Consider the following 15,091-nt stretch of genomic DNA (forward strand, 5'->3'; position numbering starts at 1 on the left):
GGAATAATATTAACAATTTTCGATGAAAAAATTTGCAAAAAAATTCCATCTAGAGGTAATCCACAACTTTCCCAATCAACCTGCAACTCTTCTTTATGGCCTCTTAGAAAAGAAGTCCTTTCACAGTAATGACCAAAAATACCTCCATTTATGAAGTCCAAGTCCCTGAACAAGGCTGCCACTTAACTAAGTCTTCAAAAAGTGGAAGAATAAAGAAAAAGTTACCATAGAAATACTGTTTCTCCTGCTAGCACTTACCTTTCAAAGGCATTTAGAGCCTTTCACAGAAACCAAATCAGCAATAAAGTTCCACAGGAGGATAGCCCTAAATTTGAAAGTCTTCAGAGCAAAGAATACCTATGCTTACTGGGAGAAGAATTATCAGGGGGAAAAAAAAAAGATTTCTCAGCCCAGATTTTCCTGGCATTGAATTTTATGAAGTCTGTCAGTACCAGGCCAAGCAGAAAAAGCAAAGCAGAAAATAGAGCATTGTGATATAGGTTTTATATTGTGTGACTTTATATACCTAATGTCTGTTAAAGCATTTTTGTGTTTTCTTTTTTTCCGTCATTTGACTGGGTTTCTAGCAAAAGATTCTCATTTATGGAACTGTAGAAAGAAAGGCTTTGATTTATAGTGGGACAGTTCCATTTGTGATCATTATCCAGGAACCAATATAGTTATAAATCAAGGGTCATCTATATTCACAGACTTCAGCTAACTCTACTTAGAACCAAGGGACAATAATCTGGAAAGCAAATAAGAAAATGAGCAAAAAATACCCTCATCTTTTAACCTGCGCCTTAGTAATGATGGGAAGATTGGATTATAGAAATCTTACATAAGATAAAAGGTCATCTTAATACTAACGGTAATAGTATCAGCTAATACTTACATAGTACTTGCGCCAAGCACTGCTCTAAGTGCTTTAAATAAGGTCATTTAATACAACCCTTTGAGGCTGGTACTGTTATTATCCCCATTTTACAGATGGGAAACTGAGGTATAGAGTTCATAACACAGGGATACTTGAGGCTACAGCTTGTATTTGAACCCAGATAGTTTCCAAAGCCCATGCCTGTAATCATATTGCCTCTATGAAAAAATTAGATGTTTAAATTCTATGACAACTTTTTATGCTTTAACTCTGCCTTTAAAAAGATTTTAGGAAACAGAGTGAATACACATAGCAGATAACCAATAATCTGAACACTATTACTGCAAAATTGCCACTATTATATGTTCACATATAAACATGTTTTCCTCCCAGATGTCCTTAAAATTTATTCCACAAAAACCTTAGTGCTCAGATTACTCATCTTCCTTCTCACCAAAAATATATTAAGATATTTATGAAACACAAGCTAGATTTGTAACATTCTTTTTTAAATTATGAAGCATTACATACTCAGCTTTCAACATTCTTTTTTAAATTATGAAGCATTACATACTTAGCTTTATAGAAGTCTTTTATAAGATTTGACATTAAAATAAGCATGGAGTTTAAATACCTAAAGACAAATATAGACAAAATACACACATATATAAAATCAGAGTGCACACATCTTTATTCCCTCTAATCAACTGGAGGTAACTGTCCCTCTGGGGACATTTGGCAATGTCTGCACACATTTTTGGTTTTCACTACCGGATGTTGGGGAGGTGTGCTACTGACACGACAGCCTTCCACAACACAGAATCATATCTTGGCCCAAAATGTCAAGCCACATTAATCAAGTCCCCAACTTACGGAGCAAGTCCTGATCACTGAAGAGGGAACCAAAACAAAGTTAAAATACAGTCTCCCAACACACCACTAGCAATAATAGGAAATCATCTCCTTGGGCCAGCCCCGTGGCTTAGCAGTTAAGTGTGCACGCTCCACTACTGGTGGCCCGGGTTCGGATCCCGGGAGCGCACCAATGCACCACTTCTCCGGCCATGCTGAGGCCACGTCCCACATACAGCAACTACAAGGATGTGCAACTATGACATACAACTATCTACTGGGGCTTTGGGGGAAAAAAAAGGAGGATTGGCAATAGATGTTAGCTCAGAGCCGGTCTTCCTCAGCAAAAAGAGAATTAGCATGAATGTTAGCTCAAGGCTGATCTTCTTCTTCAAAAAAAATCATCTCCTTGTACCCACTCTCCCTCATCTACTTGATTGAAGATACACATCAAGGAGAGGGTAAAGTTAACCCTTTAAATGGTTCAGCAGCTCTCCTCTTCGTAAGTTTCACTTTGGAAACTAAATATTCTCATCATTTCACAAATACTCCCAAGTAAAAAAAATGGCAGGCATTCCTACGTGATGCAAAACTTGCCCACCAATCAGATAAACTTCAATTCCATTATTCTCACTAAACACTTCATGAGTTGAGAAAAAATGGTCCTTAAACTCCCTGTTTTGCATAAAACAGAATAAAACTGTTTAAGTCAATTATAAAATATTAATACACTATGAAAAAGTTCTCAAAAAACCTGCTCCTTTGTGCTCCTGTTCAGGATATGCACCCCTCTCCCTGTCCCGTCCAGCTCAAGGCCCAGTTCAAATCCAGGCCACACCAACCTCACTCTTCTCCAGCTCTTACACTCTGGCATGGCTACAGAACTAAAAGCTCCTTAAGGGAAAAAAAGGGTTTATGCTTAACTATTCCTGAGTCTTTAGAATTAAAAACAACCAATATGGTACTGATAGTTCCTAGAATCTATATTTTTGGGCCATAACTATTATATAGCATGAATATTTAACTCTCCCAATGTAAATGAGAAAAAAAAAAAAACAAACCCAACATTTTACCTCCTCTTCACTTTCTTTATCTTCATCATCTGAAGACTCTTCCTTGTTTTTCTTTTCATCTTCATCACTGCTAGACTCATCTGACAGAATTTCAGGACATTTAGTTCTCTTAGCTTTCCTTGCCATTCCAGAACTGTTCCGTTCCTTTTTGCTGCCTTTGCTAGAAGTTTTTTTAGATTTTGGCAATGGCTGTGTACAATAAAATTTATAAAGATAACGTCAACGAGGTACTGTATTTCCAAGTCAATCAACCGTTTTTGATAGCTACTTCTTAACTCAGTTTTTCTTGTTCCTGTCTCAAGAAATTGTATTTCCAAGCTCAGCAGCTTTATAGAGAACAATTAACCTTTAACTTAATGTACCAAGTTAATCTAAAATTTTGCCTGCACTATCAATACCCTTTCATTTGTGTCCTAAACACCTAGGCAAGAGACTTTTCACAAATACTGAAAGAAACATGTATTCTACATTCTGACACAGCACTAGAAGCCCAGGTACACACTGGGTTCAGCTCAGACAATTATTTACACTTGACCAAAACAATTATTTTGAATTAAGACTTGTAATTTACTTCATTCCTATAAGCATTAAAAATGTCACTGTCAGAGGAGCTTCTTGCTTTAGGGGACCCTCCAATCAAAGGACTTGGAAGAACCATCCATAAAGGAAATAAAACCTCACTTTACATATCCTGAATTTATGAACTGTATCGTTTATATTCATATTACCTCTGGGCTATACTTTCAATAATATCAGGATTATATTTTCACTGATGATTCTAAATATGCAGTAAGTGTTGAGTACGTTAATTATGAAACTAATTAAGAACCACAAAATAAGTGCATTGCTATTACTTTGATATACAATTAAATCACGCATATTTAAAAAGCAGAGTAGATCATGTGAGCAAAATGACTTGATTACACTAACCAACAAATTTAATTTTTAAATACTTTCTTAGGGGAGTATTTGCTAACTTCTGAAATGGAAAACTATAAAATAATATTGCATAAAGGACCTGAAGAGATATACACTAAGGAATTAAAATTATTTCTGGAATTATGGGTATCTTTTTATTTTTGACTATTATTTATTTTATGCAATAAGCAGAAGCATTAAGGAAAATTCCTTAATTTAACCTTAAGATATACAATTGCATAAATGTTGGTGGTAACTTTAGGCAATATCTTTCATGAGACTAGCAGAACCGCAGGTCCCTTCTCTCCCAGAAACTTCCCATCTTAGGAGTCACTGTCACCTGCACAAAAATTAAGAAAAAGTGGCTGCCATCTGTAATGTAGTGTTGTCAGGCTATCTACGATCCACAGGATATCCTCTAGCTTGCCTAAACAACCTATCCTTCTAAAGGCAGATTAGAAAACAGCCAATCTAGGTCACTCTGGAAATTTTAAGTTAGTAGACCAAAGATATTTCTCAGAGGGGTTCTCTACAAGAAACTTCCTTGAATGTATACAGATATCCTTGTTATGTGAACTATTACCATTACAACTATTACCAGGAACCAAATCCATTTGGATAAATTCGATAATCACTGTTCAGAGAAAAGGTGACTCTCACTGTTCAAAGTCTCACTACTCACTACATGAAATCCAGGACTCAAATGTATTAGAAAAATATGATACTCCCTCCCTATCTCAGTTCAGGACCCAGATGCAGGTAGTGAGAATATAATCTGTGTAGGGAATTAGTAATATGAAGACCGGAACAGGTGCTGGATAAATCTATACAGGAGAGTGAAAGGATGTTAAATCATTCAAGCAACCAATCAAGAAAAAGCATTTTCCAAAAATAAATGAGGATCTTTTAATAAAAAAAGTAATAATATATAAATACTTTGGAGCTTTCCTATATTGGTTCTAAAAATAGTTGAATCTATTAATCAGAATCCAGTGTCAACAGCATCATCTCTCTTCAAAAACAAAATGTGATTAACAAATAAAGTTAGAAGGTGGAAATACAAAAGAAGGATAGTAAAACAATGTTAATTAAATAATTTTAAGGTTATAGAGGAGAAAAAACTAGTACTAATGAATTTATAGTGTTTTTATTAAATTATGGAAGCATATAATAGCATAGAAAATAGCTTGAGACTGATACCATTAGATTAAGGAGTAATCATCACAGAATCAGATATGAAAAATGGATGCAGGAGTTAGATTCCATAAGAAAGGACAAAACAGTGGTTCTCGAAGTGTGGTTCATGGACCCTGGGGTTTCTGAGACCTGTTCAGAAGCCCAGCAGGTCAAAACTATTTTCATAATAATACCGAGACATTATTTATTTGCTCTTTTCACTGTGTTGACATTTGTACTGATTGTGCAAAAGCAAAGGTGGGTAAAGCTGCTGGTACCTTAGTACTACTCCAGGCAGAGGCAGCGAACTGTGGTAGTAGTCATTGTATTTCTCACAACCAAACACTAGCGGGGCGGGGGTAGGCGGGGTGGTGGTGTTTCACTTAAGAACATCCTTGATGAAGCAGTAAATATTAATTCTATTAACTCTCAACCTCTGAGTACGTCTTTATAATATTTGTGCAACAAAACGGGAGGTACACAGAGTACTTTAGCTACATACTGAAGTTCACTGGTTTTCTCAAGCACTTGCACAATTGAGGCGTAAGCTAAACTACTTTTTTCATGGAATACGATTTTTAGAAGAATAATTTAGAAACTATGGCTATTTAGACTTAGGTATCTAACAGATGTGTTCTCAAAAATGAACATGGGCCTGTCACTTTAAGGAAAACAACTGATAGTATTTATTGCCAAGGATAAATTTCAAAATTTCAAGTGAAACTGAGAATTTTGGAAAATTTACAACCACTACTATGAACCTGACAGCCTCCCAAGACCTAGAGATTTTTCTGAGATGGTGGTTATACTAGGGAATGTGACTTTTTGACAGTGTTTAATGAAATGTGACATTTGGAAGAACTGCATAATTCAGGGAGCCAATACTTTCCAAATGGTGAATGTATATTACAAAAAGATGAATAAGTAAAAGGTCCAAATTCATTAACATGGTTTCAGAAATCACATTACAACTAACCTTTAAGACACTACCACTCTGGAGTTTTGGTGTTCTATCAAAGGAGAATATCCACAATCATCTGAAAGGCTTTTAAAATATTCCCCCTTTATCTAACTACATATGTGTGTGAGGCTGGACTGCCTTCACAGACTTTAAGCAAAACAATACACTGCAACAGACTGAAATGTAGAAGCAAATGAGAATAGAGCTATCTTCTCTTAAGCCAGTTATGAATAATTTACAAAAACATAAAACAATGCCATTCTTCCAATTTTTTTAAAGTACAGTTAATTGTCATACAAAATATTACTTCTGTTAACATGTAGTCGGCTTACTGTTTAAAATTTTTTAGTTTTAATTTAGAATACAGTAAATATAAAAATAACCCATATCAACAAAAGCTCTTGGGGTTCTCATTAATAAAGAAGAGGGTAATGGGGTCCTGAAACCAACACATTTAAAAATCACTGAGGGGGCCAGACCGGTGGCGCAAGCGGTTAAGTGCGCGCACTCTGCTACGGTGGCCCGGGGTTCGCCGGTTCGGATCCCGGGCGTGCACCGACGCACCGCTTGGCAAGCCATGCTGTGGCGGCGGTCCCATATAAAGTAGAGGAAGATGGGCACAGATGTTAGCCCAGGGCCAGTCTTCCTCAGCAAAAAAAAGAGGAGGATTGGCAGATGTTTGACCAGGGTTGATCTTCCTCACAAAAAACAAACAAACAAACAAAAAAAGAAATAAAAATCACTGAGGAAAAGATGAATATAAACATATCTCTCATAACTTAACCAACTTAGTAATTGCTTCTGGGGAAAAAGTGTTCAATTTGTCACATGAAAATTCTAAAAAAGTAGAGGTATAGCCATAGTAAAAGTTTAGAAAAATATGAAGATAATCTCATCTTTAAAAAGCCAATTGGAGGGCCGGCCCTGTGGCTTGGTGGTTAAGTGCGCGCGCTGCAATGCTGGTGGCCCAGGTTCGGATCCCGGGTGCGCATCGAGGCACCACTTCTCCGTCCATCCTGAGGCCGAGTCCCACATACAGCAACTAGAAGGATGTGCAGCTATGACATACAACTATCTACTGGGGCTTTGGGGGGAAAAGATTAAATAAATAAAATCTTTAAAAAGCCAATTGGAAACACCAAAAAAAAAAAAAAAATCTCCATACCCTTTGGGTTTGTAGCTGCATGACAAAATATCCTTTATCTGTCTTTGTCCAGCTAACAGTAAGCAGGACCAAGGGCAGGCAAAAACCAAGTCCAGAGCTGTTTTCTGGTTTCTAATCTTTATGCCCTCTCCCCTCACTGATGGTGTTTCCCTGAACTCCCAGGCCCTCTAGATCTCTTCACAATTTCTTTTCTACCAAAATAAGAAACACATGAAAATATTTCCTGACAGACTTAAACTGACAACGCAAGGTCATATAAGGAACACTTCAACAGACATTTTATGTCGGTGATGTCATTTGTTAGTGTTAAACAATTAGGGCAAACCTCATCTAGATTTCAGGAAGAGTAGCGGAAACCATAAGGCCATTTTACTTCCCTGCCCAGCTCCTGGGCTCTGCAGAGGATCCTGGAAACCCAATCCAAGAAACTTTTAAGCCTTAGCTTTTTTTATGTTACTTTTTCATAACTTTATTCCAGTATCTAGAAAATATCCGGTTCTAATATACCCCCATCCCGTCTTTCCTGACCCGATTACAGGTTCTGCACCTCCCTCTGCCAGCCCAACACCCCTTCCTCAACTCAACCTGCTTCTGTTCTCTCAGTGCCTTCTAGATACATACAACCCTGGATACTTAGTTTGCATTTCTGTTCCAATTGACATTCATTTAGTTAATAATTATTTTTCTTAGTCTTATATCCTTGATATTTCATAAAGGAGAACATATCATATGCTTTCTATGTTATTTCTATCATGAAATTGTTCCAGATACGTTAACAGAAGGCAAATTCTTTGAATGCAGAAGATATGACTGAATGTTGACAGCAATGCTGCTAAGTAACTAAATTGTTCCTTAAAGAGAGTAAGGAGAGGCTATAAAGAATTGATTTGTTACTGAAATAGTAAAAATTGGTCCTCACTTTGCCAGAAGGCTTTGGATGCATTAAGAAATTCAAGATCCTCTTCACCAGTTCACTATTTACACCTGATCTCTCCAAATCAAGAACCTCACAGATGCTCTTTAACATGGCATTTCTAAATCTGAAACAAAAATGGAAGAAACCAAGGTGATTATGTAGAAAAGTTTACAAACATTATCCACAATATAAAGGCAATAGCTAACCAAACTGGCTCAGCTACAAACATTAAAAAAGCAGCCAATGTTTCTCCGAATCGTAGAAGTATTCCTAATAATCTTGACTAGTGTACAAAATATAACCAGATACGATTACGAATAAATTGAAAACACCATTTACCAATTAAGTTTTAAAGGCAGTAAAAGAATAAACTAAGTTAATTCACAAGAAAATAACATAAAAAGTTTTCAATATTATAAAATTCATGGACTTGATAATTCTTCAGGCTGGTGATTAAATATAACATTTTCCCCTTCAGCATTCCTACTACGATAATGTTTCAACAAAGGAATAGGTAATCATCTTTGTTATTCAGAGTTCTTTAACTATAAGGGATTTTAATAAACAAAAGCTCTAAGTATACATCATCTTGCTTGCATTATGGTAAAGGACACAGTTTCTATCAAATTGATTATCTTCAAAATAGTTTAAATGGTACCTAAAAGTGGGGGGACAAAACAGCTGACAGGGGACAGAAGAGGGAAAGAGATTTCACTATATTACCTTTAGATCTTCTGAATTTTGGACTGTGTCAATCATTTACCTGTGTGTATCATACTTCTAAGAAACAGAAATGTTTTGAGTTTTCAATACTCCTGACAGTCACTACTTATTGAAGGTAACAAACACCCCAAGTTAATAGTTATGAAGACAAGTCAGGTCTCAGCATTTAATGCAAAGAATGAGCAGTCTACTGAAAATGTATGTGTGGCCAAATTTAAATACTTAAAAATAAATTTAAAGCACATTGATCAATACATGTTATTTATAAAAATAACTTACTTTTTCAACATTTCTTCCTTCTTCTTATACTGGATACTTCCTTTTTCAAATGGAAAGCCACTGAATTGACCCACATTCTTCTTTAATGAGGACACCTGAAAATGTTTCTCTTATTATTGCTATTTATTACCCAGTAATGTACACAAGAAAAAATTCAAAGCCAACATCTTTATTTTCATATCTGTTTCCAAGTTATAATATTGGTTTATTCAATATTTCTTATTCACAACCGAAAACTATATTTGGTAATAAAATATTAACATTATAAAAGGCTTACAAACTTAATTCTTTGAAAATAATAATTTGAATGAATTTCCACCTGGCACTTTTTACTGGTCATTATAAAACCACAACTAAATGTTATCTGACAGCACCAGGGGATGTGGAAAGTCACTACTTAAAAAGACACCCATTCCCTAAGTAATACAACTTAATAGTAATATTTCTTATTTTCGAGATCAGCAAGTCACAGATTTTATTCTCTGAAAAGAATAGAGCACTTTCAAAAGTTAATACCCTTTAGCAATAATGAAACTTGTGGAAATTAGATTGATTGTGGAAATTAGATTACTGTGAGGATCGAATGAGGTAACACATGAAAATAAATTACAACCATGCTTCAGAAATGCTAACAATGTCAAACTTTACTTTGCCCATGCACATCCCAAAGCAAAGTTTCCTCAATTATATGGAATACTGAAGTTGTATGTATGGTACAATAATTCAGTAAATAAAACACTGATTTATTCTAACAAGTCCATTGGTAAAGAATTATCACCTAATTTATCAGATATTTGTTCAAAATGAGATATAATTTCAGTCATACATTGCATAACGATGTTTCAGTTAACGACAGACCACATATACGACAGTGGTTCCATTAAGATTAGTACTATAGCCTCAGTGTGTAGTAGGCTACACCATCTAGGTTTGTGTAAGTCCACTCTATGATGTTCTCACGACGACGAAATCACCTAACGACGCATTTATCAGAATGTATCCCTGTTGTTAAGCAATGCATGACTGTATACTGTATACTTTATTCTGAACGGCTAGAAATACCCAAAAAATAAATGTCCTCTAATACATTTAAAGATCACTAAAATCATCACAATTTGGATTTCACAATTTGAAATTTCACTTTGGCATAAAAACAACTGTAGTAGAAAGAGCCCTGGATATTATAATCCTAATTGCAATTATCCAGTTATGTGTCCTGTGATAAACCATTTAACAAGTATGTGTCTCAGTTTGCTCCCTTGTATGGTACAGAAACTAAACTAGCTGATCACTAAAGTCCTTTCTAGACTAAAATTATGCTTCTATTGTAAAGTATTTTAATACATAAATATGCTACTAGGTTAAAGTTATAAAAATGGTCTTACTGTGCCTGGTCTGTTGTAAAGCAGTTTATGTAGATTTCTAAGTTCATCTGTTTTCTTCTTACTCAGGAAAAAATGTATCCTTTCAATTTCACAAAGTTTCTGCCCCTTTCCTAGGGGAAAAAAACACATAATTAAAGTTAACCATTACGCACTAATACATTTACAAAGTTAATTTAATCAGAATTATTTTTACAGCATAATTTACATATAACTTTGCTCTAATGGGACAAATTAAATAAAATTATACTAATAATATATTACTACTTAGTAAACACCAAAAAACTAAGCATTTTCACCATAAAATGAAAGGAACATAGAATAAACTCACCTTGTGCAATTGTAAATGGCTCTCTTTGTAAGGAAGAGACTTGCATTGTCAACCTCTCTACTTTTTTCTTTTCCCTCTTGCCTTCCACGATGAGACTCTTTTCTAGAAGTTAATTTAATACTTCTTAAATAACAAAAAGCTTAAAGAATGTATTAACTCTATTGGATAAACATGTACAAAAAAACTGTGGAACACCTGAAATTTATACAATGTTATAAACCAATGTTACTGCAATAAACAAAAAATTAAAAAAAAAAAGATAACATTAAGGCTACATTAAAGTTAGTGTTAACTATTGTTATATTTTTGTCAGATTTTTGCAGAGGAAAATAACCCATTCTATGTTTTTGAACTAGAGATAGAACTCTATTTTAATAAACACCTCATAAAATTTAATTCAAAAAAAAAAAAAAAAAACTGTGGAAACCTAATAACCTTACTCTTCTGAGTGTGATTCTGAGAAGCAAATGACCTAACAGAGATGAAAATACTTGATAAATTAATAGCATCACCAAAGCTTTTTTTTTAGAGTGTAACATTTTACTCACCCAGCAACCTCACAAAGGATCCAGTTAAAAAAAAAAATCAGAAAGCAAGCCAACTTTTATCCAACTACAATTATTGCTATGGAAGTCCAGTCACTTTGTGAAAAATCACCAAGGCTCTCAACTAACCCTACTCTCTGCTTAGACATAATTCTATTAATTGGGATTCACAGTTTACTATATATCAGAGAACAGCAAGTTTAAATTAAGATTATAAGAATTTCAAAAGATACACAGAGGAAAGCAATAATTTAGTAAGCTGACAAAAGAAAGAAAAACAAGGACCTTAAGCAAGGCAGAGCAGCCTGGAGTTGCTATGGATAGGGTAAAATTCTACAAGTTGACATTTACTGCAATCAACTGGGAGGGCATTACCCTGTAGTTTAATAACTGATGTTCATAACAATGGTAATAAATCATTCTAAAAAAGTTAAATTCTGTTTAGTCTAGACTGCTTAAAAAAAAAGCTAGAAAATATACAACATACACTTTAAAACTTAAAACATTAAGCTTGATGTATCTAAAACCATTTACCTACTGACTGAGATAAAGTCAGATAAATAAGAGGACACTATATTGTTGGAGGTCCTTCCGTTCATTTGACTGAAGGTTTTGTGCAAAGCTGCACTAGACACTAAGGGGGGATGAACAGATGATTAAGACACTGAATGTATCTTGAAATAGATCATGTCTACTGGGAGTGATGAGACACAAATATTATAATCCAAAGTAGATGATAAAGCACCTTAAGAAAGACACACAAGTTCTGTGAGTTGATGAAAGAGTAATTAGTTTTGTATTAGAGAAAAAGGATCAAAACACTGGAGCTGGCTTTGAAGGATAGGTAAGATTTGGAGATGTAAGGACTTGCACAGAAAGAGTTAGCAAGGAGAAAGGGATTCTAGAAGGCATATTCTGGCAATCGTGTATGGAATGGAGAGAAAGCACTTGGAAGCAACACCTGTTATCACTCAGCTTCCTTTCCCTAAGGGATTTAAACCATTTGCTTGCCTTTGATTACCATCCATAAGCCAAGGACTTTCCTGGTCTATCTTCAGTCCAGAGCCTTCTCCTGAGCGGCAGATCAACTAACAAGGCTGCCAACTGGACAGCTCCATTTCATGTCCTACAGGCACCTAACTCAATGCATCCAAAACAGAAGTCACAATCATCTCCAAACTCCCTCACCTGCATGAATTCTATTTTTCAGAAAATACTAATGTTATCCACCCAGCTGTCAAAGGCAGAAACCTAGGAGTCATCTTTTACCAGGCATCTCCCCTCCCCACCCCTGCCAAAACCACTGCCAAGTTAAGTCAATTCCATGCCTTATTTGGCACGGACTTCATTGCCTTGTTTCTATGACGTCTCAGTAGCAGAGTTAAAATTTCAGGGCTAAGCAGGATAAAAACATTCATGATTTTAGTCGTTCCACAAACACCTCAAATGAAGGAAATATAATAATATATTAGAACAATCAGAGAACTGCTCGGGGATTTTTAAAAATTTTTCACGTTAAAAAAAAATCACAATCTGAACCACCATCAGTCCCCCAAGCATTACTGTATTGGCCATTTATAGTATTTTTACATGACTCCTATAATTTTTTCCTAACATGAAGAAATTCATCATCTCTGTGGTATCCAAACCGTGTCTTAAAAAAGACGAAAAAACAAACAAAAAATTGGAGAAAAAAGTGCTGAGCAAGTCCTGGACTAGTAGTGAGATACTGCAGTCAATTTTTAGTTACTGCATTATGAACAATTTTAAAATAATTTATATTTTTTTCTAGGTGTTTTTGCACTTAAACGTGGGCAGGCTCCCTTCTTAGAGCGCCTACCACTTTCAACAAACAAAAGGCATACCACATATTCTCAACCCAGATTGTATGTATAAAATGCTGACCAGGGACTGGTTTAGGTCTAAAATAAATTGACAGTTATACCTGGGCTTGGGAAGAAAACTTCAGGCCTCTTCCCAAGTTTGGCTGAGTTGTAGCCGTATGTAAAATAAACCTAGAGCCGACTAATACCATCAAAGAATGCTAAAATCTGTGATATGGAGTCCTATGAGGTTGGAAACATCTTAGGAAGTTGGTATATCTCAAAGAGGCACTGCCCTGTGCATCTTGAATAAACCAAGGCAGTAGCACTCCTTAATCCCCCTTAATTCCGTAAGGTTTTGTTTCACGCCTCCAGTCAAACGATGGCTAACACTGCTCTCAACTCCAAAACTGAGACTTCTCTGAGCTCCTATTTAACTTTCTTTCAGAGTTCACTGCTTTCTTATTTAGCTACTTTCACAAGTAGCAACAGCTTTCACCGGTGTTTCCCCGTGAAAGTAACTCCCCGAAGCCTCTGAAAAAAACCTCTGCTGAGGTCCACCCAATATCTTAAAACTATTAAAATATTTCCAGGACTACCATTAATAACTCCTTTCAGTTTCAACGTGTGGTTTCATTACAGATCTTACAACACTTCAAAAAGCAAGAGGTGTACTTAAGTTAGCAAAACATTAAAATAAAACATTACCTTAGTAACTTCAAAGCCTAAGAGTCTTAAAAAGCAGATCTGAAACTTACGAACTTTCTGTCAAATAAGATGCTCTGACCACACGCTGCCGGCGAGACGGCAACTGCATTCCCAAACACGTAACAACACTAACGAGTATTTAAAAATTAGAATTCACAAAGTTAATTCTCTGCTATTGCTCAACACAAAACCCTATAAATTTCGCAAACTTTCTTGCTGAAAACCACTCCGATTTAGCGTCTCTAAGCGCAAAGAGAGCAAGAAAACTGTCTTCCGTAAAATGCATCCCTAGGGACACGGCTTCCTCCCCACCTTTTTCTTCCTCCTCTTCCTCCTCGTCCTCGTCGTCCTCCTCACTTTCCTCTCTCGGGCCGGGCATCTCGGGTTCTTTCTCAGACGCGGGCTGCGCGGCGGTCCCCTCTCCCTCCGCAGCAGCGCCGGACGACATGCTGCCGACCTGCGGGCGGGGAGGAAGCCAGACGCCTCGGTCCCCTCGCCTCCGGCGGGAGGGGCGGGGCGGCCACCGCGACTCAGCCGAGCCTTCCCGGCCCCAGGAAGCCGGGGGCCGCGGGAACCCCGGCCTTGAAGTTGCCGCCTCCCGCAGCCGGGACAGCGGCGCTCCGTCCCCAGGGCCGGCTTCCCTCCCGCTCCGCCCGCCGTCCGGGCATTCCCGCCGCGGGAAAGCGCGGGCGCCGCGCCGCCCCTCCCACCGCCCCGCCGAGCCGCGTCCCCTCCCCCGCCCCAGGCCGCCGTCCAAATGGCCGCGGCGGTGCGGGCGGGCCCCGCGGCGCCCTCTCGGCCTCCCCTCCCCCGCCGCGGCCCTCACCGCGGGTCCCGGCCGCCGCGGGCCTGGCGCGCGAGGGCACAAGGAGGCTCCGGGAGGCGGCGGCGGGCGCCGAGGAAAAGGCGCGCGGGCCGCTCTCTGGCCTGACGCTCGCGCCGCGCTCTCTGCTCCCCAGAATCAACAAGATTTTCAAAATGGCGGTTCGGGAAGGAAAGCGGGAATGCGGCGGCCAATCAGGGCCGCGAGCTGGGAGTTGGCGCGCGCGGGGTGGGGGAGGCGGGGCGGGCCGGGCGCCTCCTCGGGATGCCCGGGTGGGCGGGGCCGCGAGGGGTCGCCCGGGCCGCGGGCGGAGGGGCTGCGCGCTCGGGGCCCGCTCCGGGCTGCGTCGGGCGTCCGGCGTCCGGCCGGCGCTCGGCCGGGAAGAGCGAGCAGGCGGCGTCCCGGGCGGAGGGCCGGCCTGGCGGCGCTGAACGGAAGAACGCTAGGGGGCCTGCGTGTGTATTGTCTCCACGGTTCGTTCCCGGAAAAGAGGAGCAGTCACGGGCCGGGGAGGGGGCGGGCGGGCGGCGGGAAGAAGT

The 15,091-nt window shown here is 38.4% G+C and overlaps 1 protein-coding gene across 3 annotated transcripts in view; it reads right to left on the reverse strand.

Moving 5' to 3' along the window:
• DEK (DEK proto-oncogene) overlaps nt 1-14,712 on the reverse strand; it is a 31,841-nt gene extending 17,129 nt beyond the window's left edge. The window contains exons 1-7 of one of the 3 annotated variants that reach the window (XR_015553973.1): nt 14,556-14,712; nt 14,042-14,186; nt 10,654-10,755; nt 10,326-10,435; nt 8,941-9,035; nt 7,942-8,062; nt 2,803-2,991 (exon numbers count right to left, since the gene is read on the reverse strand). Coding sequence is in view for 2 of the 3 variants with exons in the window: in XM_087438070.1 (XP_087294196.1) it covers nt 2,803-2,991; nt 7,942-8,062; nt 8,941-9,035; nt 10,326-10,435; nt 10,654-10,755; nt 14,042-14,177 (753 nt within the window). In the remaining variant the exon portion in view is untranslated. Of the gene's footprint in view, nt 1-2,802; nt 2,992-7,941; nt 8,063-8,940; nt 9,036-10,325; nt 10,436-10,653; nt 10,756-14,041; nt 14,337-14,555 lie in introns of those variants that run through there. The other 2 variants (XM_087438070.1, XM_004432089.3) reach the window with 2 other exon arrangements.
• Nucleotides 14,713-15,091: the final 379 nt, after the last annotated feature.

The sequence above is a fragment of the Ceratotherium simum genome, chromosome 13 (assembly GCF_057802395.1).
Source record: "Ceratotherium simum simum isolate JZ-2026a chromosome 13, ASM5780239v1, whole genome shotgun sequence".
Taxonomy (NCBI): domain Eukaryota; kingdom Metazoa; phylum Chordata; class Mammalia; order Perissodactyla; family Rhinocerotidae; genus Ceratotherium; species Ceratotherium simum.